This window comes from Panthera pardus, unplaced genomic scaffold (assembly GCF_024362965.1).
Source record: "Panthera pardus isolate Hobbes unplaced genomic scaffold, ASM2436296v1 HiC_scaffold_13, whole genome shotgun sequence".
In the NCBI taxonomy this organism is placed as follows: domain Eukaryota; kingdom Metazoa; phylum Chordata; class Mammalia; order Carnivora; family Felidae; genus Panthera; species Panthera pardus.
Genome location: NW_026526688.1, coordinates 54,012,889 through 54,037,247, shown reverse-complemented (window position 1 = coordinate 54,037,247; position 24,359 = coordinate 54,012,889). Strand labels below are relative to the sequence as shown.

The 24,359-nt window shown below is 34.5% G+C and overlaps 1 protein-coding gene across 2 annotated transcripts in view; it reads right to left on the bottom strand.

The window, feature by feature from the left end:
• Positions 1 to 3,619: 3,619 nt before the first annotated feature.
• GLRA3 (glycine receptor alpha 3) overlaps positions 3,620 to 24,359 on the bottom strand; it is a 206,832-nt gene continuing 186,092 nt past the window's right edge. For both annotated transcript variants that reach the window (XM_019440962.2, XM_019440963.2), the window contains one exon: positions 3,620 to 11,934. In XM_019440962.2, the coding sequence (XP_019296507.1) occupies positions 11,656 to 11,934 (279 nt within the window). In that variant the 3' untranslated portion in view covers positions 3,620 to 11,655. The remainder of the gene's footprint in view (positions 11,935 to 24,359) is intronic.

Below are 24,359 nucleotides of genomic sequence, written 5' to 3'. Positions count from 1 at the left end.
GTAAAATTAGCCTCATCATTTTTAATGACATTTATAATTCCCAAACCAATGAGAGGGAGCCATCTTGTGGTTTAGGCCCAGAGTGATCTACATTTATAAGACAAGAATGTGTAATCTGCAAAAATATAATAGCCTTAGATACCTTATGAATGTGATCAAATATTTTAATTTATAGGTAATTTTAAAAACTCCAATTATGAGTTTGAACAGTTGTTCTTTAGACAATTTGGGGGGTATACAATAAGGATATGCAGCACATAGCATGTAACTGCTTGTGATTTATTTTGTGAAAACCTTTCAGTATGGAGAGTCAGTAGTTGTAATGCTTACTAAAGGTACTAAAGGGGTTTGGGCCATTTCACTTAGGAAATAACATAATAATGGTATTAAAATAGATAATTGCATATTACTTTTTATATTCTGTAATTATATTTCCAAGTCATAAGAATCAAACTTTTTGATGAGTTAGGGATTTAAACAGGCTAATAATGGAATGTGAGCTTGTCAGATTTTATTGTTTTAGAATATAATATATAACATATATTAAAACGTATGCACATTTAGGGGTGCCTGGGTGTCTCAGTCAGTTAAGCATCCAACTCTTGATCTCTGCTCAGGTCATGATCTCACACCGATGTAACAGTTAATAAAAAATATGCTCACAGTGTTAAATACTATAACATTAATATTAATTTATAAAGTTTCCTTCTAGAAACTAAATTATATTGTCATTAGGTAAATAAGTCATATGAACATAGTTTCCCTACTATGTAAGAAATACTATGTATTTCTTTATGATGTAAAATAACATCTTTTTTCACTAGTTAACTTTCACAAACAGTATGAAAACAATACTTACATAATCAATTCAGCATCTAAACGGGTTATGCTTTTTTAGATTCAAAGTGAATTACAAAGAATATACAATCCCTGTTTCTCATTATTCTTCTTTTTCATTCAAAAAGGGGCAAAAACAGAATTGGAAACATATTTATTGGCTATATGCAACACATGAATTTAAATTCCATTATTTTAGAAGATCGAGTCTTATTGATTACCTAGAAATAGTATAAAGTGTATATAAAATAAACCTCTCATCCATAACACATAGTTCCTGCAGATGTTACTTCCTTCCTTGCTTTGCTCCTGAACTTGGAAGAAGCTTTCCTGTTTGCCACCCCTTGAGGTTTTCACTGGCCTAATCAGTAAAGACTCAAAAAGATCTGTGGATGATGATTAGAAGAACAAAGGAAGCAGCCAGAGATAACAATATTATCAGCAGGTAGACTTGCAGTGTCCATTCTAGTATTTGTTAAATAACAATACACAAGATTAAACTGTATTTATTTCAAGGGACTTAATAGTCCATTATCAACCACTTTCTGGCAATTAAAAAAAATAAATCTATGTTTCTGGATTTTCTACTCTGTTTTAAATATTTTGGAAGTTTGAATAAATTCACTTAGTTTCCTATCTATATTTCATACCAAATTTTTTTGATTAGCTACTTAGGCAATACAACATCACAGTACTAAGAATGATCTTTCATAGAACAAACATTTCAAACAAGGCCAATCATAGGAATACTTTTTTGCAAAAAGTAATTGTTTCAAAAAAGACTGTATAAATGCAATTATTTCTGTACCGATCATTTAGAAAAGGTTTTTTTTTTTTTTTCCCCACGAGAAAAATGGAATCTGACATAAACTCAAACATTGAAAGAATAATGAATTATATGGGTGACTTGAAAACAGAGACTTATTTGGAAGAGCAAGAGCCATTCATTAGGTTACACATGTAATTGTGTTATGCATCAAATTATCATGTGATTTCTATCTAGTGTTCATGGTTTGGAGAAGTTCTCGAACAAGTCATTTCTCAATGGACTATGAGTGAGCCTTCTTTCCCAGCACAGCTTCCGGTCAACCATGTGAATGTTTTTTCTTTAAGTTTTATTTACTTATGTTAAGAGAGAGAGAGAAAACAAGCTGGGAGTGGCAGAGGGAGAGAGAGAACCTGAAGTAGTATCCATGCTGTCAACAAAGAGCCTGACCTGGGGCTCGAACCCACAAACCACGAGATCATGACCTGAGCTGAAATCAAGAGTCAGGTGCTCAACTGACTGAGCCACACAGCGGCCCCCTGAGTGAAATTCTTAGAGCAATCCACTGCTGTGTAAAGAGCAACTAATGTGATAACCTGATATGACAAGGTATGGAGTCAAAAATAATGAAACAGAGAAACAAAATATCTGATATTTATAGTATACTATCGGCTACTCTATAGTATACTAAATATAGTAATATGGCTTCATTTCAATTTAAGATTTCCAAGGATGGGTAAATAAAATGTACACTGTACAAAATGACAAAAAGTATGTATTTAGAAAATAAGTTTCTCAAGGAAGAAAGCAACTGTCAGCAAGAGTAAATTGTGATAAATTACCTGGAGAAAAACAACCAATTTAGTGGTATTGAAAATAGTGGATATAATGAAAATAATGAAAATATTTTCGTTTTTTTAAGTTTATTTATTTATTTTGAGAGAGAGAGAAAGAGCATGAGTGGGGAAGTGAGCAGAGACAGAATCCTAAGATCTCAAGCAGGCTCCGTGCTGTCAGTGCAGAACCCCACATGGGGCTTGATCCCATAACCCTTTAGGGACCATGACCTAAAGCCTAAACCCAGAGTCGGACACTTAACCAACTGAGCCGCCACCCAGGTTCCCAATAATGAAAATATTTTAAATCATTGTAGTACACATTGATTTTTAAAAATCGTAGTTTACCAATAAACTATAGTCACATTATGCTTATTCATATACATTTGTTTAAGCATCTATCACATATACATACTTCTAACACTTGTACTTACTGATGAGCTTGCCTGATTCTATGGAAGCATTTCAGTCAAGAATCTGCTGACATTATATAAACTATTAAAGTACAACTCAAATAATGAAGGCCAAGTCATCAAAGAAAATCATGTCAATTTAGCAAGGAATTTCCAGTCTGTCAATTTTCCTGAGCCTTGTGCAAGCTAATAAATGTATGAAATTCTGTAAAATAGTGTTACTAGGCTCCCAAAAGGACAGACTAGTTATCACATACCATACTGTAAAATTTTTAGTCTTTTATACATTAATTTTTCTCATTTCTATAATATTATATTATCACTAAACTCCAGTCTTCTTATGTAAAGGAAAAAATATTCCAGATTAAAAAAAAAAACAAAAAAAAAAACACACCAGTGTTCCATTCTGAAAAGATCTTTATGAGCAAGTGAGGTAAAAGTCATTTATTCCATAAACAGCTTTTAAGGAAAGGCTTTTAAATAAGCAAAAATTATAAATATAATAATGTCAAATCATTTTTCTAGATAGTGACACATCTCTTATCTATCCTGAGTGAAAAGCTCCATTCACTGTTTCCCTTATCATACTTTTCCTATAATAGAATGCATATATTAAAGCTTCTCTAAATGATATATCACTGAGTTTGTGGCCTAGATGTGATGGTTTCCATCGGAACAGAAATCTAGTCTGACTTTTGTCATGAAAACACTGTGACCCTTTGATAAAATTTGATCCTTGTAAAAATGGGACAAAAGAGGTATCCACATTCTTGAAAAGTGTTAATTTTTATTGTTTTTGATCAAATTATCTACAGTTACATGATAAATACCATATACTGTACATGAGTTAACGACTCTGATTAGAGAGTTTGTTAGTTGCAGAAATGAACTAAAGACGATATCATGAGAAACAAGTTGATAAAATCATGCATACATTTGTAAATATACTTTCGGCATAGTTTCCTGAAAAAATATGACATCATCTGGACAGGAAGACAGACAGACATCAGACTCAGGAAGACGTGTTTTAAATGTACAGAAAAATAGTTAACACCATAAAATAGCAATACCTTTTTTTTTTTTGGTAGTCTTTTAAACAGTTTGGCTCACTAACAATAAAGTCACTGTATGTGATATTAAGATGGCACACTGAAAATATGTGGCACATTTTCTTTTTCTTTTCTTTTCCACAGCATGTTATATAATATTCATAAAATGATGGGCTACTTCACTCTATTTCCCCCCCGCCCCCCAGTATTATCATCTGCCATATGCTAAAATATAAATTTAAGGAATTAAGGAATGGCTATTGCATAATTCAGAGAGATGAAAGTGAAAGAGTGCAAAACTATTCAAGCATGTTTATACACAGCCTTACATCTGAATCCTTTCCCGGCCTCTAACCCGCAGCTCCTTTTCTCTTTGTTTACATTAACAAGCCAGGTTGGATAATGTGTATGCTGGTAGGGCTACTGAAGGCACCTTTGCTGAAGCTACCTCAGCGAGAAGCCAACTATTAAAATAAAACCACTTCGTTCATTATATTTTTCTTATAGCTTTATTCTAAAAATATGATTTACATTTGGCTAAGAGTTTTTCTAATTCATATTACTTTGTAGGGTTTTATATAGTATCTTCGTATCATGAAATATATTTTAAGTATTTAATTTAAAATTATTGCTATGTTCTAGGAATACACTTAAAGTTACTGCAAATAATTTCCATAGAAATTTGTGTCAATTTCTAGTTATCTATATAGACAATTTTATATGTCATTATTTTATAAACCTGAAGACATCTCATCATTGTTTAACACATAAAGTGCATTTATAAATGGCTTAAATGAGAATAAAACTAGTCATAAGGGGTTGAGAAAACGGTACTGAGCCTGAACATATACAAAAGATATGAAAAATAAAAGATGCGTTGTCTCAAGGGAATGGAGATTTATTTGCAATTTACCAAGTAAACGTCATTTCTTAACAAAGAAAAGCTTTTTTTTTTTTTTTTTTTTAATTTAGATCTATGTCACAATGGAACAGGCTGACTTCAGAGTAATCAGTTACTACCGGTTACTTAAGAATTTTAGAAGAATTTGGACAATTTTGTATCAGGAGTTTAATGGTGAAGATTCTGAATTCGGGAGGGAGCGTGAACTGAAACGCCTCAAAGGTTTATTGTTTAATTCTGTGAATGTAGATGAGAGAGCTAAAATGAATTTAAAGAAGGAAAAAATTATGAAAATGTCAGGTGTAAATCGAATCTTATTAGAAAAATAGGTTTATGCATGTTCACGTCAATTATTCTCACTTGTGGAACTTTGCCAATAATCCAGATGTTTCATGTTTTATCCCAAACGTACTGAATTCAGCACTTAGAACAATGGCAGTTACATAGAAGGTGCTTGACGAATATTTATTTAATCAGTGATTGAATTATAATCTCCTGTGTTGAACATCAACCTGTATATATTTTTCAAAGCACATAAGGGATTCTGATGTACTGCCAGGGAGCAGAATCATTATTTTTGAAAGTAGTATTCTACCACCTCTAAAATTTTCCTTTTATTTTACTTATGTATGAACCATAAAAGATACTGAGAAAAATGCCTGTTAAGACACTATGAAATTATCCAGTATTACTGTTTATTACTGGCTGTTTTGTAGACGGACAGTTTGACAAATATTTAGTCCTTCTTCAAGGATAGTCCAAATGGTGTTTTAGAATTCTATTGTTAATAGTTGGAGAAAATTTTGACCCATATAGCTCTATTTGTGTGTTGTTTAGGCAAAATATTATGCTTACATAATTAAGAGATGGCCAAATCCAATGACTACTCTGCTCATATTTCCCACCAGGAATCATTTGTCTTGAAAGCATATCACAAAATCCCAGAAAAGTTGACTTCTTTTACATTTCCAATTTGAAGGAATTATTCCATTAACAGGCTGTAAGAGTGTGTGTACGGGCACACATGTGGATGAGTGCATTTGTGCAGAAGAGATGGAAAAGGAAGGAGATGTAGGCAGCATTAAGATGGAAAGTGTAAAAGACAAAAATGAGTAAGAGAATCCCGGCTGCTAGCTCAGGAGTTCTCTTTCTTCTGTTCTAATTTCTGGGAGAAGCTTCTCCAGAATATTTTCCCTGCCCTTGTTATTTTCAAATCCTAGGGAGTTAAATTTTATGCACCATGGGTTCTAAGCATCTTTGTAATGGAAAAATAAGCATCACTACTTTTTTTTTTTTTTTAAGTAATGAAAATAACAGCTGTCTCCCTATGGAGGTTCACTTTGTTTCCAAAGAGGAATGGGGGCTGGGATAGAAATTAAATTAATACAATTTGTAGTGTACATTGCTTATTTATTCATGAATAGCATATATAGTAAAGAGCATAAAATGGGACCGTTATATTTTACCACTCCTTATAGTACCTGAACAAGAAAATAAAAGCCTATGTATCTGCTGAAGAAGACATTTCTTAGAAAGGAATAAAAGTACAACTGGTATAATGGATATTTCAATCGTGTATTTGCTTGGGAATACGTATTTATCGTTACTATACTAAGAAAGTGTGCCCATATACACTGTATTTTTCTAAAATACTGTATTAAAAATCACCGGATGGTCTCATAGCCACAAGCAGTAATTCTTATTTTTAGCATCTCTTTGAAATGTCAAAGTGAATGAAATGATGCACTTTAAAGTCTACAATCTAGATGTCATAGAAACTAGAGCTCACTGTGATTAAAGATTATTTGGTGATCACTGAGATGGACAGGATTATTCCCACACTGCTATGAATGACCATCATGGCCAAAATAGAGGGATGTGGTAAGAAATTATGAAGGCAGTGTGGACAATAGGACTCAGTTGTCATTATATTCAAAATGTTGGTCTTTTATAGAATTCTAATCCTCAAGTCATACCTTTCCACTGCCCATTATTAGATAAGTTCAGTTAAAGAAAGTGGTCTTGTCAAAATTATTTGAAAAACTATACCTTTAATTTTGCTTAAGCAGATTAGGCAATTGGGATTTAAAAATTTTAATACTTGGGGTGTCTGGGTGGCTCAGTCGGTTAAGCGTCCGACTTCGGCTCAGGTCATGATCTCACGGCTCGTGAGTTCGAGCCCCGCGTCAGGCTCTGTGCTGACAGCTCAGAGCCTGGAGCCTGTTTCAGATTCTGTGTCTCCCTCTCTCTCTCTGCCCCTCCCCCGTTCATGCTCTGTCTCTCTGTCTCAAAAGTAAATAAACGTTAAAAAAAAATTTTAAAAAAACTTACAAAAATAAAAACTTTAGTACTTGTCACTTAAGAAATTGTGCAGTCTTTGTAACTAAGTTATTCTCTGAAATGCACATGAAAATCACAGTATGTCAGAACTGATTGTGCCATTTCAATAGCTCTATAGCAGCAAGCAAGAGTCCAGAAGCCAAGCATAGGCAAAGAAATGATCTGGTTCCAAAACTGAATACCCAAATTAACTAGAAAAAGCTAGTTATCACAATAGTGTGTGTAATAGATGACGATAATTCAAAAGACAAGCTTCTAATTAGAAGGATGCAAAAAATATTCTCTGAGTCACTAGACAATTCTTGACTAATCTCAGTGAACCAAGGTAACTATTAAAGGTTAATTTCTATTGATTGTAGACATTTTTTTGGTTAGATCGTTAAAATGCAAATCCCTGGGGTAGAAACCATACATATTATTTTAATATATATTTAACCAATCTCATGATTTTTATAGTCTTTAACTTGTCAGCCTACTGAATACTGATGACTGATGTATGAATATGAATACTCATCGACCAAATGTAAGTTTATGCAGTGTGCATGGAGTGGCTTGCTTTCTCTACTAGTTCAGCGTCAATTAGATGAGAAATGCAGATGGTATATGCTGATAAATTTTGGAAGGTTTTTCTATTACCTGTCGTACAAAGTACATGAAATCTATCTTGGATTAAGAGACAGGACCTCAAAGATTGTTAATGATTGGTTGGTCTAAGGACTGTGGCATATTTTCAAACTACAAGTTTCATTTTTAGAGGGCTCTAGTTGTTGTTAGAGACATCTATGAATTTCAGTATTTCCAATTTCCTACTTTTAATATTGAGAGTATTTTCTACTTTTAATATTGGCAACTCCCATAATCCCTTGAGTCCATTTCGTGGAGTGTGTACTTTATAGATGAAAGGAAAATTTAACTGCCAATATTCAGTCCTCTGAAGTGACCAGCAGGTTGAGGTATATCATGTTAAGTACACACAAGTATATTGTAAAAAAGTGGGATGTATAGTATGGAAGATATACCTATCTTTCTCTTAAAATCACAACTGACAGTGCTAAAGTAGTTAACAAATTTCTCTCTTCTGTTAAACATGTTGGCTTATTTTTTCACATTTTCTTTCTAAAATTCCCATTATCTGCCATGAGGTTTTGGGAATTCATAAACCCAATGTATTCATATTTTAGGGATATATAGGTTTTAAAACATTTATAGTTTAAAGTTAAGGTAAACATCATTAGACTATATCCATAGAATAGGAATTGATGACAGAATAAGTAGCTAGAACAATCTCTCTCTCTCTATTTCAAGTTTACTTATTTATTTTGGAAGAGAGAGAAAAAGACAGTAAGCTGGGGAGGGGCAGAGATAGAGGGAGAGAGACAATCCCAAGCAGGCTCTGTGCCCTTAGGGGAGAGCCTGAGGCAGTGCTTGATCCCACGAATTGCCAGATCATGACCTGGGCAGAAATCAAGGGTCAGAAGCTCAGCTAACTGAGCCACCCAGGCGTCCCAGTTGTCATAACAACCAGGAGTTGGATAGGCTCTGCAGGTGATTAACTACCATGGAGAAACATGTGGAAAGGTTAGAGAAAGGTTAGAGAAATTTTAAAGATCGTTGGCTTTCTTTCTTCTACACTGGAATCTTTCTGGAATCTATTTTGAGTGGTAAAGAAAGCTCCAGATCCTCCCTAGAGTTGAACTTCAATTCTACTGTTTGGGAAATAAAGAAGTACAGCATATATATATGCTGAGTAAGGTACAAGGTTTCCTAAAAATTTGTGTAGTATGGAACTATAAATTTCCATGGTTGAAATACATAATAATAAGAAAAATTGCAATAAACTGCATGTACAAAAGTTACAAACTTTTTAATGTGGCCATTTCCAAATACTTGAAATATCCATATTAGAACTCCAACTTGTATGTGGGTCATTAGTGTATATGGACACGTTTTAATTTCCTCACTATTAATAGTTTTCTGGTTGGTTTAATTTGAAATATTCAGGTTTGACACAGGGTTTATTGCGGCAACTACTACCTTGAGATGCTAATTGCAGTGTGGTTTCCTGTTTAAAACAATCTATAAGTGTTCGTTAGAGCGGACATATTCCTTTAAACCTTTTGAATTGAGCCATCCAAATATTGTCATTGTTGCCATATGAGTCACGACTGTACTTTCTTAGTATAGTAAGGCAATGATAAATACGTATTCCCAAGCAAATACAGAGATTTCTACCGTACCAGTGCCCCTGCTGAAAAATTGTCCTGTGGCTAGTATTTTTACATTCCAAGTTTCAGGTATAAAAGAGACATGTTTTAATATTCTCAAATATGAAAATAGTGATGTCTGTGAATTCTGGGGTGGGGGGAATAGGTGCATTACATTTCTTTTTGCGTCTGGCAGAATTCACTGAATTTAAGCAATGATGGAGAGCTTTTGAAATAGGATGTGTAAAGTACAGAAAAATGTATTCAAGTATTTCAGAGACATATTGAGACAATGTGGTTTATCATAACTTCGAACCACACAGCTTTTCCTCAGGGAACACAAACAACGTTGTGTTCTAATCTATCTTTAGTACAAGAATATATTTCCATGATTTTGATTCATATACACCAAGTAAAGAAGACTGTGTTCAACTTTCGGGTGCACAGTCTGCAGAATAAGAGTAACAATTTCTTTCAGTTGTGACATTTGCCTTTAATGCCAAATATGGTTTTTGTGTGTTTGCCTGTTTTTTCCAATAATGTTTTAAATTACTTATGAAGGAGGGCAGTTTGGTCCTTCACTTAGCAAAAATCACTGAGCATACATTATTTTTTCACAAGTTATTTTTAAACACTACAACTGGATACACCAAAGTTCAATAACTTTGAGAACTTTTTAGCTTTAAATGGCAGTTCTTGCTTTTAGTTTGAGATTGACTAAAATTCAGAAAATAATACCATTGGATTCAAAGACTGGCTTATTTTTTCCTCTTAAAACTGAGTTAATTGTTTCTTAATGTTTAAACTTTTCTCTGTCAACCTTTTGGCACATTGAGTTTCTATTCAGCAAATCTGACCAAAAATTAAACATATCTAAAGAGCATTCTGGAGCTTTTTAAAAATACAACAATAATGATAAAAATAATGCAGAAAAATAGCAAAAATTCAAAAGAATCAGAACCTGGTTCAATTTAACCAAGAACTCTATCATATATTTGTACTTAATTACACTGCATGAAATTAGTTAATGCCCCATTGTAACTGAAATAATTCCATGGGTTGCTGATAAATTTTAAGTAAAAATTGTATTTAAAAGTATTCACATCTAGTGAATAGCATATATATTGAAATCATTAGTTCAGAAATATAAAAACAACCAATCCTCACTTTATAGAAATGACTTATTTGTATAATTTAGAATTAAAATCTTCCCTCCTTACATTTGGAGCTAAGAGTTTGAACCTATATAACTTTGATCGGAAAACTGTTCTTATTTAAAAAATCTTTCATAAATCCATTTTTGTTTTAACTAAATTCATTTTTATCAAAATGTAAATACTATAATCCCATTGAACTTTAAAGTCTCATTCTAAGCTAAAATATAAAAATCTTAATGAACTTTGTTCAATTATATCAAAACATTAAACATAATTACATACAGACAATTAAGCAGCTATTAAAAAACTAACAAAACAAGGGTGCTGGCTTGCGGTTTTCAGTGTTTGGCAATAATTCCAAATACACACCTATAACACTTACTTAAAAATGATAATGTTATTTTCAGTATTTCCATCTTCATTCATAGAGATATAGCTAGGAAAAGCAGATTTTGTATAGAATATGATCTGTTAAGCCATTTGTTTGAGATTTCCAAAGAGGGAAATATTGTATTTGAAACAATTAGATTTAGTATATAAATAACAAAACTTTTTAATTTTAAATTTATGATTTGAAGTTTTTTGGTATCACATAAGTTGGGCCGGTAGTATCTGTATGTGCAATCCTCTGAGGGCGTGAGTTTTCTACAGAATTAACTGATTATTTTCTGTTTTGTAACTATAGCATAAGAACATGTTTTAAAGCTTCAAGCTACTGATGTTTAAAGTCTTCAACATTTTCCCTTTTTCCATTTATAAAGTTAATTGTGCAAAATTTACTTTTGTAAGATTTAATGTCATTGAGCTGAAAAGCAAGAAATTCCAAAGAAGTTTTCACGTGTACTATTAGGTGACATTATATAACAACACAAACACATTGGCAATAATATGTCCACTTACATGATATACTGTGAAAGGACAGATAATCTTAAAGTAATATGAAATAGAATCCTCATAGTATATATTTTTGTATCCATTAAAAGCCTCTTAATATGCCTGTGACTTTGCAGAGCAAATCATAATAATACCTTCCCATTTGCCACTTTAATTTGATGGTCCTTATTTGTATACCACACACACACACATACACACACCCATGGCAAAGAAACTTTCCTTTGAATTGATCGTTCGCACTTGCATGCCCCTGGAGGCTTAATCTTGTTGCTGATGAATATCCTCATGCCTAAGAATTTTATAGATAACCCAGTAGAAAATGTTAAAAATCAAAAAGGCTAATGGGAAACAAGCTCGAGAGATGGTGTCAATCTTCTTGGCTCTGTCGATAAAGACCTTCCTCATTTCATCAGGGCTTTTCGGCATTACCTGGACAGGATGGTTTGGGCCCTTTGGGGTCACACCATCTTTTGCTTGCAGACATGGCCCCATTCCATAGGCTGTGAAGCTGAATCGACTTTCCCTTACCTCATCATCCTGTCAGAAGAAAAACATAAGAAAACACTTGAGTCATGGAATAGAGCGTGTATAACAGGCATTTCGGATTCGTAATGTAAACTTTATCACGATAAAGGTTACAAGCATATAAAGATTGAGTTGCTTTGTTTCCCATTCAAGTTTTACTGATTTATCCTGCTGCATCATATAAACGTGTCTATTAAGAAATATGAAACTCTCAAATAATATGTTTTATTGGAAAAACTAAACATTCTGGTATTATCTACGTATTGCTACAATATATAAATAAGTTGAGCAAGCAAAGGAATCTATTGGGATCTTATACATGTTCATATGTTTTTGGGTTTTTTTACATAATGTGGATAAATAATATGATGTCAAGGGGGAAATATCAAGATCATTGACTGGATTTTTCTTTTTCATAGAGGCAAACTTTAATGTTTATTTCCTATAATTTTTATATGACTTCATTGGAAAATACACTCTAGCTCAAGAACGCTGTTTGGGTTTTGTTATCCTCACCTAACGTGACTTCTATGTTTTACACTAAATCATCTAGAAGACTCTAAGATAGTCATATATTCTAGTTTATATGCGATTATTTTTCAGGTACATGGGCTGAGTTGAAATTATGAATGAAATTTGGCTGAAGTTTATTTCATGTTCTGGAAAGATATTGTCAACTTTCTCTTAAATGTTGCAAATTAAAGAATTCTCCATATACATACGTGAAAAGAAAACCAAAATTTAAGCCAAAATGTGATAAATGAAATGTGTTCATGATAGGAAAACATGGCATTTAGAGTTTATAATGAAATTCATTAATGAATAACTTAATTTAATTCATTTATTTATAATGTAACAATAGACAACTGTCAATTAATTAGGGGTTTTTTTTGCTACTAAAACTGAAAGTTTAAAAGATGACATTTTCTAAAGTTGTTTTAAAGTTGTCAAAGCTCTCCTTTTATGAAAGTAATTTTTAATGGTAATATAGGAGACAAAAGTAATTGGCTCAAACTCTTGAAAAATTATTTTGGGTCTGTTTAAGCAGAGGCTCAATAAAATGTATATTACAAAATATGAAACTGAAAAATGGAAATTAAAATGGATTCTGAACACGAGAAGATGATCAAAGTTCATGTAATAATGTTTGAAATAGTTTTTTGGGAATAATGGAATAAGGCAATTTCACATGAAAAATAAAAACAAATAATTCTTGGGAAACAGCTGAACTGTAAGATGCATAAGCAATTGAATTGTGAGGAAACAAATCTGAAGTAAATGCCGATGATCCTAATTATACTTAACTGCTGTTGTAATCTTATAAAAATTGGAAACTGAATTTTCAGTACTCTTTAAAAAAGATGTTCATTTATACTGGCTTTTTTTTTTTTTTTTTTTAGTTTCCATGGAAATTTTAAGGCTAAATTATTATTTGCCTTGAATTTTTTATGTCCCAGAAAAAAGTGGATACACAAGAAATTAAGCTGTTCCTTTGTAAGTGCTAAGACAGTTTCCTTATAATTTAGGAAATCATGCTGTTGTTTGCATTTCAGAAAAAAAGTGTAGATCATTGGAGAATTTGTACAACTTTTGGGTGCAAATCAGCTGAATGCTGAAGGATATATAAAATAGCCTTTTAACCTATATCAACCCATGTGTCCAAAAAAAAGCCATCTCAAAATAGGACAAAAGATAATTTCTCAACGAGCATTTACAATGAGGTGTTGACATATTAGTTGAACCAATTAAGAGATGGGTTACAAAAATGCTAGAATTTTAGGATTCTACTGTATTTAGTAAAGTAGAATCCATTTATTTTTCCCCCCTAGCTTTACTAAAAAACAACTGGCATATATTACTGTACAAGTTTAAGGTATACAGCATGACCGTTTGATTTACATATACGATAAAATGATTATCACAGTAGTTTTAGTATCCATCACCTCATATAGATAGAAAAAAAAGAAGAGAAAAAAAAATTCTCCCTGGGATGAAAATTCTTAGGATCTACTATCTTAACAACTTTCCTGTAGATCATGCAGCAGCATTAGCTATAGTCATCATGTTGTGCATTACTTTCCTAGTGCTTATTTATCTTATAACCGGAAGTTTGTGTCTTTAACCACCTACCTCCATTGACTACCTTTCTAACCATCAATTCGGAAGAACTTAACTATGTTCAAACCCTTAGAGACTCCACCCACCCCACCCCCCACCCCGCTCCAGTTCTCCATCTCAAAACAGAGACAATCTTTTCAAGATTTAAGATATTCAGTGAACAACCACATTATGTTCCATGGCATCTTTCCACTAACTGTGAGTAGAGGGTTAATCTCAGGCCTGGGCTGATGAACGACTTCTGATCCTTTCAGCATCATTTCCTTGAAAACAATAGAGCTCACTAAATGGGGAAGGTGGAGTTTGCTACATTTACTGCGCGGGGCACCGCTGAGTGATGGCCTGAAGGCCCTTGGGCTACGTGACCAGAACGTAGACAAGTCTGGTAAGAAATAAGGGCTGTGGCTTCTTTGTGTCAATGTGATAACATATGCTCTGACGTTTGTCCGTGGCAGCGCGTCTACATGCGCCTGTGGATGAGGCCCAAAGCAGCTGTGCTCATGAGTAACTGCCCTGCCTCCTGGGGAGATGAGAAAAAGCTACCTCTGATGTGCCGGCTGCCTCACATGCTCCTGTAGGACTGAGTGAAGCCCAGTGTGTCTGGAGGGTCTGATTGACACATTTAACCCCGCATTTCAACGGTGGTAACTGAAGCTGACCTGGCTTTCAGATCCTTTCAGACTCAATATGGCCCAAAGTTCAGGGAGGGAATTTGATAAGAATGTTGATACTGATCCCCCCTGGGGTTGAGATAGCCAAAGTCCCACGGAAAATAACTGGGGATAAATCTTACTCTCGTAATGTGGAAGACACAGAATGATCCCTTATTGAATTGGTTGACGGGTGATTAATGAGATAAAACTGAAGGAGACCAGGGTGATAAAACCGAGGGGAAAATGGCTCAAAATACAATTTTCTTGTCTCCTATTTAGTTGATTATCTGTGAAACGGAAACCACTTGGTAGAAAGAGAAATTAGAGCAAGTAAAGCAAGCAGGTTCATGGCCTGTAAGTCCACTTGGGAGTTGGAAGAACATTGCATTTAATCTCTGATGTTACTTCTTTGCAACCTTAGGCCAACAACACTGGAAACTAGTGAGTATTGTGTAGTCCCGTCCAATAGAAATATACTGGGAGCCACACATGAACACCGTGTGTATAATTTTCAATTTAAATTTTACACTATCTACCATTTTAATGAGTTAAAAGAAACCAATGAAATTAAGTTCAGTATTACATTTTCTTTAACTTAGTATGTCCTAATATGATTTAAATATTTACTCAAAGTAAAAAGGAGATCTTCTATATTCTTTATTTCATGCTAAGTCCTTGAAATCAGCATATATTTTTAATACACCTCTGTTCAGACTCTATATTTATTTTTTTAAATGTTTTTCAAGGTTTATTTATTTTTGAGAGACAGAGAGAGAGAGACAGAGTTCAAGCAAGGGAGGGGCAGAGAGAGAGGGAGACCCAGAATCCGAAGCAGGCTCCAACTGACTGAGCCACCCAGGGGCCCCTCAGACTCTATATTTCCAGTGCTCAATAGCCACATGTGGCTTGTGGCTACCATTTTGTATGAAGCAATTATAACATAAAGAAGCGGGATCTCTTTACTGTGAAGTACCAGCTGATATCTGTGGTCTATGCTTTCTAGGATTGACATAGGGATGTATATATATATATATATATATATATATATATATATATATCGTGGGATATATATATACATATATATATATATATATATATATATATATCGTGGGATATATATATACATATATATATATATATATATATATATATATATCTTGGGATATATATATATATATATATATATGTATATATATACACCGCAGCATGAAAAACAATGTTAGCTGTGAACGCTGACTTCTAACGTGCTGCAGCTACTGGCCAGCATGTAACCAATGACCCTTTTGGAGCAGGTAAAGTCTGGGGTGGTATGAATCTATGCTGAGGACCAGCTTCCTGGTTCTCCCACTGCTGTGACATTGAACAGCAGAAGTAGTTACGTTAAGGGAAGTAGCAAACCTGGCCTGGCCATGTGATAAATAAAAATGAGCCTAGCCAAACCACATTCTCTGACCTAAACTCTGGCAGACACTATGATTAGGGGAGTCCTCCAGGCGTGGGTTCCCCATGTACTTCTCCTTCGAAAGGCAGGAAGCTACACATGATTCATGGGTACATTTGCTTTTATAGCTGCCATGCCGGGTTTTGCCGGTGGGCTATTCACAAGAAAGATCATGGCCAGAGGTAAATCTATTAGCTCTCTTTAGGTGGCTTTTAAGACACAGAATGAAAATTGACAGGAGTCCTATGAAAGATTTCCTGGCACATTTTTGCCAGCTGGGAGGAAGGAAATCTGTTCCAGTTCCGGCAGCTGCTTCCTTTAAGGAACCCTGTTAAATATGCTGCTTTCATCTCAGAAGTTAAATCAATGATGCCGGTGGGGAAAGGAAACAAAAGGCACTGATATGGGCTGCTGAATTTACTCCATCCATGAAGGCAGTTGAAACAAAGAAGACTGGTTTGAAGGCTGGGCTCTCCTTGCCCAGCTCGGAGTGGAATATCCAGCAGATAGTATCACCTTTGGCTAAATGCATAAGTGGAAAGGACATGACACATGCATGAGGGATCTTGCCATTTCTGGTTTGAACTTAATCTCGGGCAGTTGTTTCCTAGCCCAGTTACAATTGGATGTACTAAATGGGAAGCCATTAGAATTGCTTAAACCTTCCTTTGTGGTGACTATTAAACAGTACAAGATTCCAGGAAGGTACGGGGCACTTGGATGGCTCAGTGTGTTAAGTGTCTCATTTCAGCTCAGGTCATGATCTCACAGTTCCGTGAGTTCAAGCCCTGCATTGGGTCTCTGCTCTCAGTGCAGAGCCTGCTGTGAATCCTCTGTCTCTCTCTCCTCCTCCCCGGCCTCACACTCTCTCTCTCTCTAAAATAAATAAACATTAAAAAAAAAAAAAAAGATTCCAGGAAAGTAAATGAAACTCTTAGTTCTGATTAAAGAAATAGTGGAAGCAGGGGTGCTAAGTCCTTCATTAATTTTCTCTAGAATAGCTCTATCTGGTCTATGATAAAGCTAAATATATCCTACAGTCCGACTGCTGACTACTTGGAGTCACTAAAGAAGTCCCTCAACAGCCTCTACCATGATAAATAGTAAAAACTGAAGAGCTTCAGAAGGACAAAGGAGGATGGTATGCCTTTTTTAAAATATTTCATTTTTAAGTAATATCTACACCCAGCGTGGGACTTGAACTCACAACCCCAAGATCCAGAGTCACATACTCCACTGTCAGCCAGGCTCCCCGAGGCACTGGTATACTTAACAGACTGGACTAGGGTTTTCCTGTTAGGTTTATACAAAGAAAAAAGCCTGACCCTGTGTATCTTCATGTGGTGTAGACCCAGTTAAGGAAACGTGAAATCTCCAGCTTATTATCACAAACTGGTTTGAAACAGCTTGGTCTAGGTCACTGTCAAAAGGAAGTTGGTTAATGATAAATGGTAGTTTCTCTCTCTGAGGAGAAAGTCAAGGGAGGGTTTCGTAACTAGTGGCCCATGTGACTAGGTAAAGGTAACTAATTAACCTGGTTAGAATTCAGGGCCCAGCCCCATCAGACCAATTTCCAGAAATAATTGGAGGAAACCATTAGGAATGATTTACAAACAATAAAGGACAAACCATTATCTCTTCTGCATCCCTGTATGAGAAAAACAGCTTGTATGTAACACTATTTGTAATTTGGCAGATACATTTTGATTCCTGTTGACCATTTTGTATAAAGTGACTGGAAGACGGAATGAATTTGAAAGTGGAACATGAGCAAACGAACTGTGACAGGTCTGAGGTAGGCAACAAATAGCCCAAGTTCCCTCTCTGACGCCTTAAAATCCATCAGCTCTAGAGGCATCTGCTATGAAAACACATGCAGACTGGAATTTCTGAAGAAGACTCAACAGTGGTACTGTAAGACGGCTGCCAGAATTCTAGACTGGAAATCTCTCTGATCTATTTGAATGGCAACTACTGATACTCTCTTGTGCTCTGGTAGAAGCAGTTTCCAAACTGAAGGAACCCAAAGGGCATCAGACTTTATTTAGGCTTAAAAAACCTATCATCCTATGATGGGCAAGGTCAGAAAGGTATTTCAGTCTAAGTTCCCTGATAAAATGAAAACGGTATCTTTAGGAACAAGCTAAGGAGAACTACTCAGGCGAAGTACATCATATCCATGAAAAGGTAGCTTATTTGACAATGGACCAGAGATGGAATCTCCAGCTGGAGCTATCCAGAGTGGTATGAATCTCATGATTCTCTTCCCACTGAGACAAAGCTGGTCACCTCGTTCACCAATAGAAATTTTTACATAGAAGGTCAGGAGCTAAACTACACCTTCAGTCTAATAAATAATTGTAGTTGAAAGCGAGGTAAGTCCACAAAATGAACTGGCTTGAGAACCGGTGTATGTGGCAGTATCCGAAGTATTGCTCTCAGAGCAATATCTGGATATTCAAAGCTCTTGACTCAAGCCAGTGGCGTTGCCTTATGGTCAGGCAAGTGGCCCGGGTTAAACGAACAATTAACAACATCCCACGGTGGGAGATGAAATTCCTTATAAAAATTCCAGGGTATAATTAAATTAAGTCAAGTAATGTTTTCCTGGCTGTTAGCTCAGAAGGAGAATAGAGTGCCAAAACAGATGTCTTGGACCGGCCATGGATGTAGCCATGATGGTGTCCAGGCCATGCAACAATGGACAGAACTGTAATATATTCCTCTGTTGTGTCATTGATGTGATGGCAGCTTGACCTGAATATTAATGAAGGAAAATATTGCTTGAAAATTGCCTTTGAATTAAATCTCCTGAGGATAAGTGCTAACACATTGCTGGCAGATGGAATGCTAAGGTCTTTGACTATGGCTCCTGGAGGATTCCGTGGATTTTAGCAGAAATAGACAGAGTCCATCTTGGGCTTTTTTTATACCATAACAGAAGCCACAGATGAAAATACCATTAATGGCTTGGAACAAAGCATTTTTATATCAGTTTGGGCTCCTGGAATAGATCTCATTGAACAAAAGAACACATTTAAACATGACCAGTGAACAAAATGGCCCAAGAGTGCAACAGAGTGAGGGCATTTAAATAGAAACTGGAATGAGGAATTAAAACACTTATTACTAAAGACAGGACAGCAAGGACATAAAGAGCTGGCTAGTTCACAGGATGAGTGTGTAGATCACTTGAGTATGAGTGACAACAACAAAGAATGCCTTTAACAAGGTTTCTAGTTTCTGGTGGTTGAAGTGGGGGGGGGGGGGTTGGGAGCAATGCTGTGACGCTATTTTGTTATTCCCATTTACACACATTTCTTTTGCATTATAATGGTTCTGATATAGCATATCAGATATATATTATATACCTGATATAATGGTTCTGGGCCCATGATTGCATTTTCTAGCTGATGGGATCATTGCTGCTTCTGATCTATTATTAGATCATATTTATATTAGATGATATTAATAGATAGATCATATCTATTTCTTTAAACTAGGAAGACATCCATGCTCCCTGTGAGTGAGGGGACAAAATATGTTGTGTGCTTGAGTCCCGTGAGGACTTCCAATTAGACGAAGATAACTTTATCTGCTGTTTCTCCTGACTTTTATCATTCTAAAAGTTAAATAAATGACATGAGACTAAAGCTTATTTCTGTCTCGTAACCATGACTGCGTTCTCAAACCTGTAATCAGGGCTATCGTGCTGTAATGAACAAAGCTACTTGACCTCTAGGTGTCGGTTTTCATAGAACAATGACACATTTGAACAATTTAAATTTAATCGTCTTTATGTACCATTGATTCCTCATAAAATTTGGCAACAACCTGTCAAATCACCAGCATTCTATGTGCATGCAATAATGACAGCCTGGGGGAGGGCATTGTTTCTCACACTGCGGTCCACAAAACACCTGCCTTGGAATCACTGGGACGGGTTGCAGAGATCCAGTTTTCTGAATGGCAATTGTGGAGATTTGTACTCATCACTCCTAGGTTGTCCCAGAAATCTGCATTCCCAACAAGTTTTCTAGGTGATCATTATGCACAGCAAATTCTACAAGCGTTTCCAAGAGACATTAATGTATCTATCCAAGCAGGCTTGAATTTAGTGAAGAAACATCTTTTGAATTCCACTCAAATTTACATTTTTAAGTGGCAGTTTATGAACACATACTCTGGGATGACTTTTGTGTTAGTATTTAACTATTATTTCATTTTTAAATAATTTTCTGTTTTACCTAAGGCTGCTTCTAGGTAATGTTATGTGTAAGGTTATTTATATGATCTGTATCTTTATCCATTTTTAAATCTACCATGGGCCAAAGCATATCCTGGGCAATGGACTTTGCATAATTATGTGTCACAGCATGATAGAGTGCATTACTGTTTTCTAAAGCATCCGGAATATGGTTTCACTAACATCATACTTCCGATTAATTGTGGTGCTAGAGAAATAGAAACACTTTGAACTTCAATGAAAACATTTCCCTCATGAAAATGTCTTGTTCAAATACTTATTTCCTAGTAATGGTAACAAAAACAAGGTGTTGAGGAAAACTTACATTCTAAAAAACATGAAAATAAATTGGGCATTTGCATTATAAAAATATGTGTGTGCTATATAGGAAGTCATTTCCAAATATATCCTTTTAATCTCAAAAATATTAGATGGTCCAAATTTACAATCTGACTCAAGATTGACATTTGAAATGCAAATGTGCAGTGAAATTCTTTATTCCAATTAGTACTCAAATATTTGTTTGAAATAATTCAGTTTTCTGGAGATATCTTCAGCTTGAGTTTCTAATAGACTGAAGGTCAAACATGTGAAGTATTTAGACCAACATCTAAAACTTTTGACTCAAACACTATATGTTAGCCAATATTTAATGTTGATAAAAGTAAGGCACTTTCCAACCCAAGATACAGGTAATAATAAAAATTAAATAGAATGAATTAAAATGAGCAAAAAATGAGCAAAAGAACATGGCTGATTTAAAAAGTAAAATTGAAGACATACCTTAATTTACTCACAAGTAAAATCACTTACTATGCTTTAAGCAAGTTAGAAGGGTAGGCAATGAAGAACGTAATAACCCATTTAGTTAGTGTGCAATTCTTTATACAGGAGACCTGTTTTCACTAAGTTTGAAAGTGAGAAAAATGTTTCAGTAATTAAACATCAAGATCACATTGTGAAATATTCTACATGCTTTTTCATTTTATTAGAGAGTGATGCCAAAGAGTGACTCATGGAACATGCATAGTGTAACTAGAAATATTGAAAATAGAAAATCCAAGTCTAGGGGCACTTGTGTGGCTCAGGGGGTTCAACACCCGACTCTTGGTTTCAGCTCAGGTCATGATCTCATGGTTTGTGAGTTTGGGCCCCATGTCAGGCTCTGTGCTGATGGCTGCTTGGGATTCTATGTCTCCCTCTCTCTCTCCCAAAATAAATAAATAAACTATTAAAAAAAATCCAAGGGCAGAGACATTCAGTTGAATTACTTCATCTCCATCATATAACAAATATATATTAACATACAAGTAATATAAAAATTTATTTCCTATCCTCTTCTTAGTCCTTAAAAATGGCCAAAATCTTATTTTTGGGTGTGGGAGTGGTGAAAGCATGAAGCTTGCTAGTGAGTGATAATAAAACATGACGACAGCATGAATGATGATTTATTATGTGAACTGCTGTGGGGTACAACAGCATTAACTACATTATTTTCATCCTAATGTTTCTCCCCTGGTAGGTGCCTTTGGGTGTTCTGTATACAATCAAGATGTCAAGTAATTATGCCAAAGGTCTTTCTGTTTCAACAATTTTCTGTAACTTCTAATTGCCAAATAGGAGAGTAACAAAGGAAGGAAAAGTGAATTGCTGTTCATTTCCATTTACAGGGTTTCAAAGTGTGTGGATTTTGAAAAAAAAATTTACTAATAAACATAGCAGTGGCTTATTTTTGTTGGGAAAATCTCCATCACTTAGAAAATTCTGAGGTAAGATGAAATATAGGAATGAATTAAAAATTGTTTTTCCAAAATACATATCAGTTTAATACATCTATATACATTTCCATATTATTTTAAAATAGAAAGCTTCAAAGAATACAATTAGAGACGAGATTAAAAATACCTTATGGTTGCAAGTCAATTGTCAATATAAAATTATTTAAAATCCAGTTTTCATGAGAACTTTGCATTTATTATTGATGACATGCATTAGTTATGAATTAGCCAAGTTTATGTTTATATATTGAAATTAGATTCAGAAATGGTTTGGAAATTATTTACATGGTAAAATGTAGGCTTAAAAAGATGAACGCTAAGATAAAATAAAACAAAGATGGAATACATACATTTTAGGAGATTGATGAGAAATCAAGGAAATAATTCTTTTAAATACTCATGTATCTATTTCTAGCACAATATGCCAGATTCGTTCAGTGCCAACTCGAATTAAAGGGAGACATAAGATAATATGTTATGATAGGCAACATATGCAAAAAGCTGTAAATGTGTTTTAGTTAACTTTGAGATGGAAGTCACTATAATGCATGTGAAATTAGATTAAGTAGAGGTTACATTATTTTATTGAATGCTATTTTCCTAAATAGATATTTCAGAGAGGATATAGCTCCAAGATTTAGCGGTGTTTAACACAGACCCTAAATATTTGTTTGCAGGAAATCGTTAAATTCTAACAATTTTTGGTTTACTTGAGAGGATGAAATTTTGAACCCCTCCCATATCAGAGTCATTCAAATATAATTTAGTTTGAAATGATTGGGAAACTACTCTTCCTTGGGCATGTATCAAAGAAATTTGTAGGAAATATTTTCCTACTTAAAAAATATCTTATACTCCAGAGTATAGCATTAACTGAGCTAAATGGAAACTTTATTATATAATTTAATATATATGGGTACCACATTGCTTTCAACTGTCTATGGAGCCTCATCCCTTCAAAATACTGTATGTATATACACATACATATATGTGTATGGATATATATATATACACATATATAAATATATTTATGGATATATATGTGTATATATATATATATATATATATATATATATATATATATATATTTATGGATATGTATATGTGTGTGTGTGCGTGTGTGTGTGTCCTAAAACTATAGAGCCGAAAAACTATACAGGGCAGAAAAAACAACTATTTGTTATTCTTAGAAGTTACCTTGAGTTATTTTTGAGGTAAGACAGCATATAAATACATAAGTCAATAAAATAATGACAAGCTTTTGTACAGATAGTCAAAATGCAGTCAATGATATCTTTTTTTTTTCAAATTTTTGTTTAAATTCTACTTAGTTAATATAGTGTAATACTGCTTGCAGGAACAGAATTTAGTGATTTGTCACATGCATATAACACCCAGTGGTCATCATAAGAAGTATCCTTCTAGATACCCATCACCCATTTAGCCCATCCCCCAAGATAACCATTGTGCTTAGCAAAATATAAACTTGGCCGTTATTTCTCAATTCCAGAACTAATGGCTCATTTTTCTTTCATTTGAGTATATAAATAGCAATGGACACACAATAACAAGCAGGAAGACAGAGGTACTGGAATACTGTGTGAATATGTTTTCTTTCAGTAAACCATTGCATCATTACATTGTGATGCAGAAGAAGCTTTGTCAAATGCATTAAAGCAACCCCACATCATCCATTTCTCTCCACAAATAACATGTATTTAGAAACATTTTGGGCACACCTTTATAACCCTGCAGGACTAAAGTAATGATATCACATGTGGGAAGAGCAACTTCTAACCAAAACACTTTCATATCATGCATACACCCACACATATACAGCACTGGGGGTAAGCGTCTACGACATGGTGCAGTGGGTACTCGGCACACAGCAGGCTATGACAGTGTGGGGTGGGGAAATTTGGATACAAGAGCAAACTTGTATTCTTTCACAATAGACCAAAGATTCACTCGCTCGTACCTTAATGGAGAAAAAGTAAAATATAAGAGATTCCACACAATGCTAAGCCAATTCTGAACCAAGTTAAAAGTTTTCTAGGAATAATATTTACATTAGTATAAGGCCCCCTGTTGTGACAAACTTTTTATACTGAGGCTATTTTATTTACTTTGCCTATTCTGCCAATTCAGAGCGCTTGAAAAAAGCTATGTAAACCAGTACTCGTGAAAATATAGGGTATTGG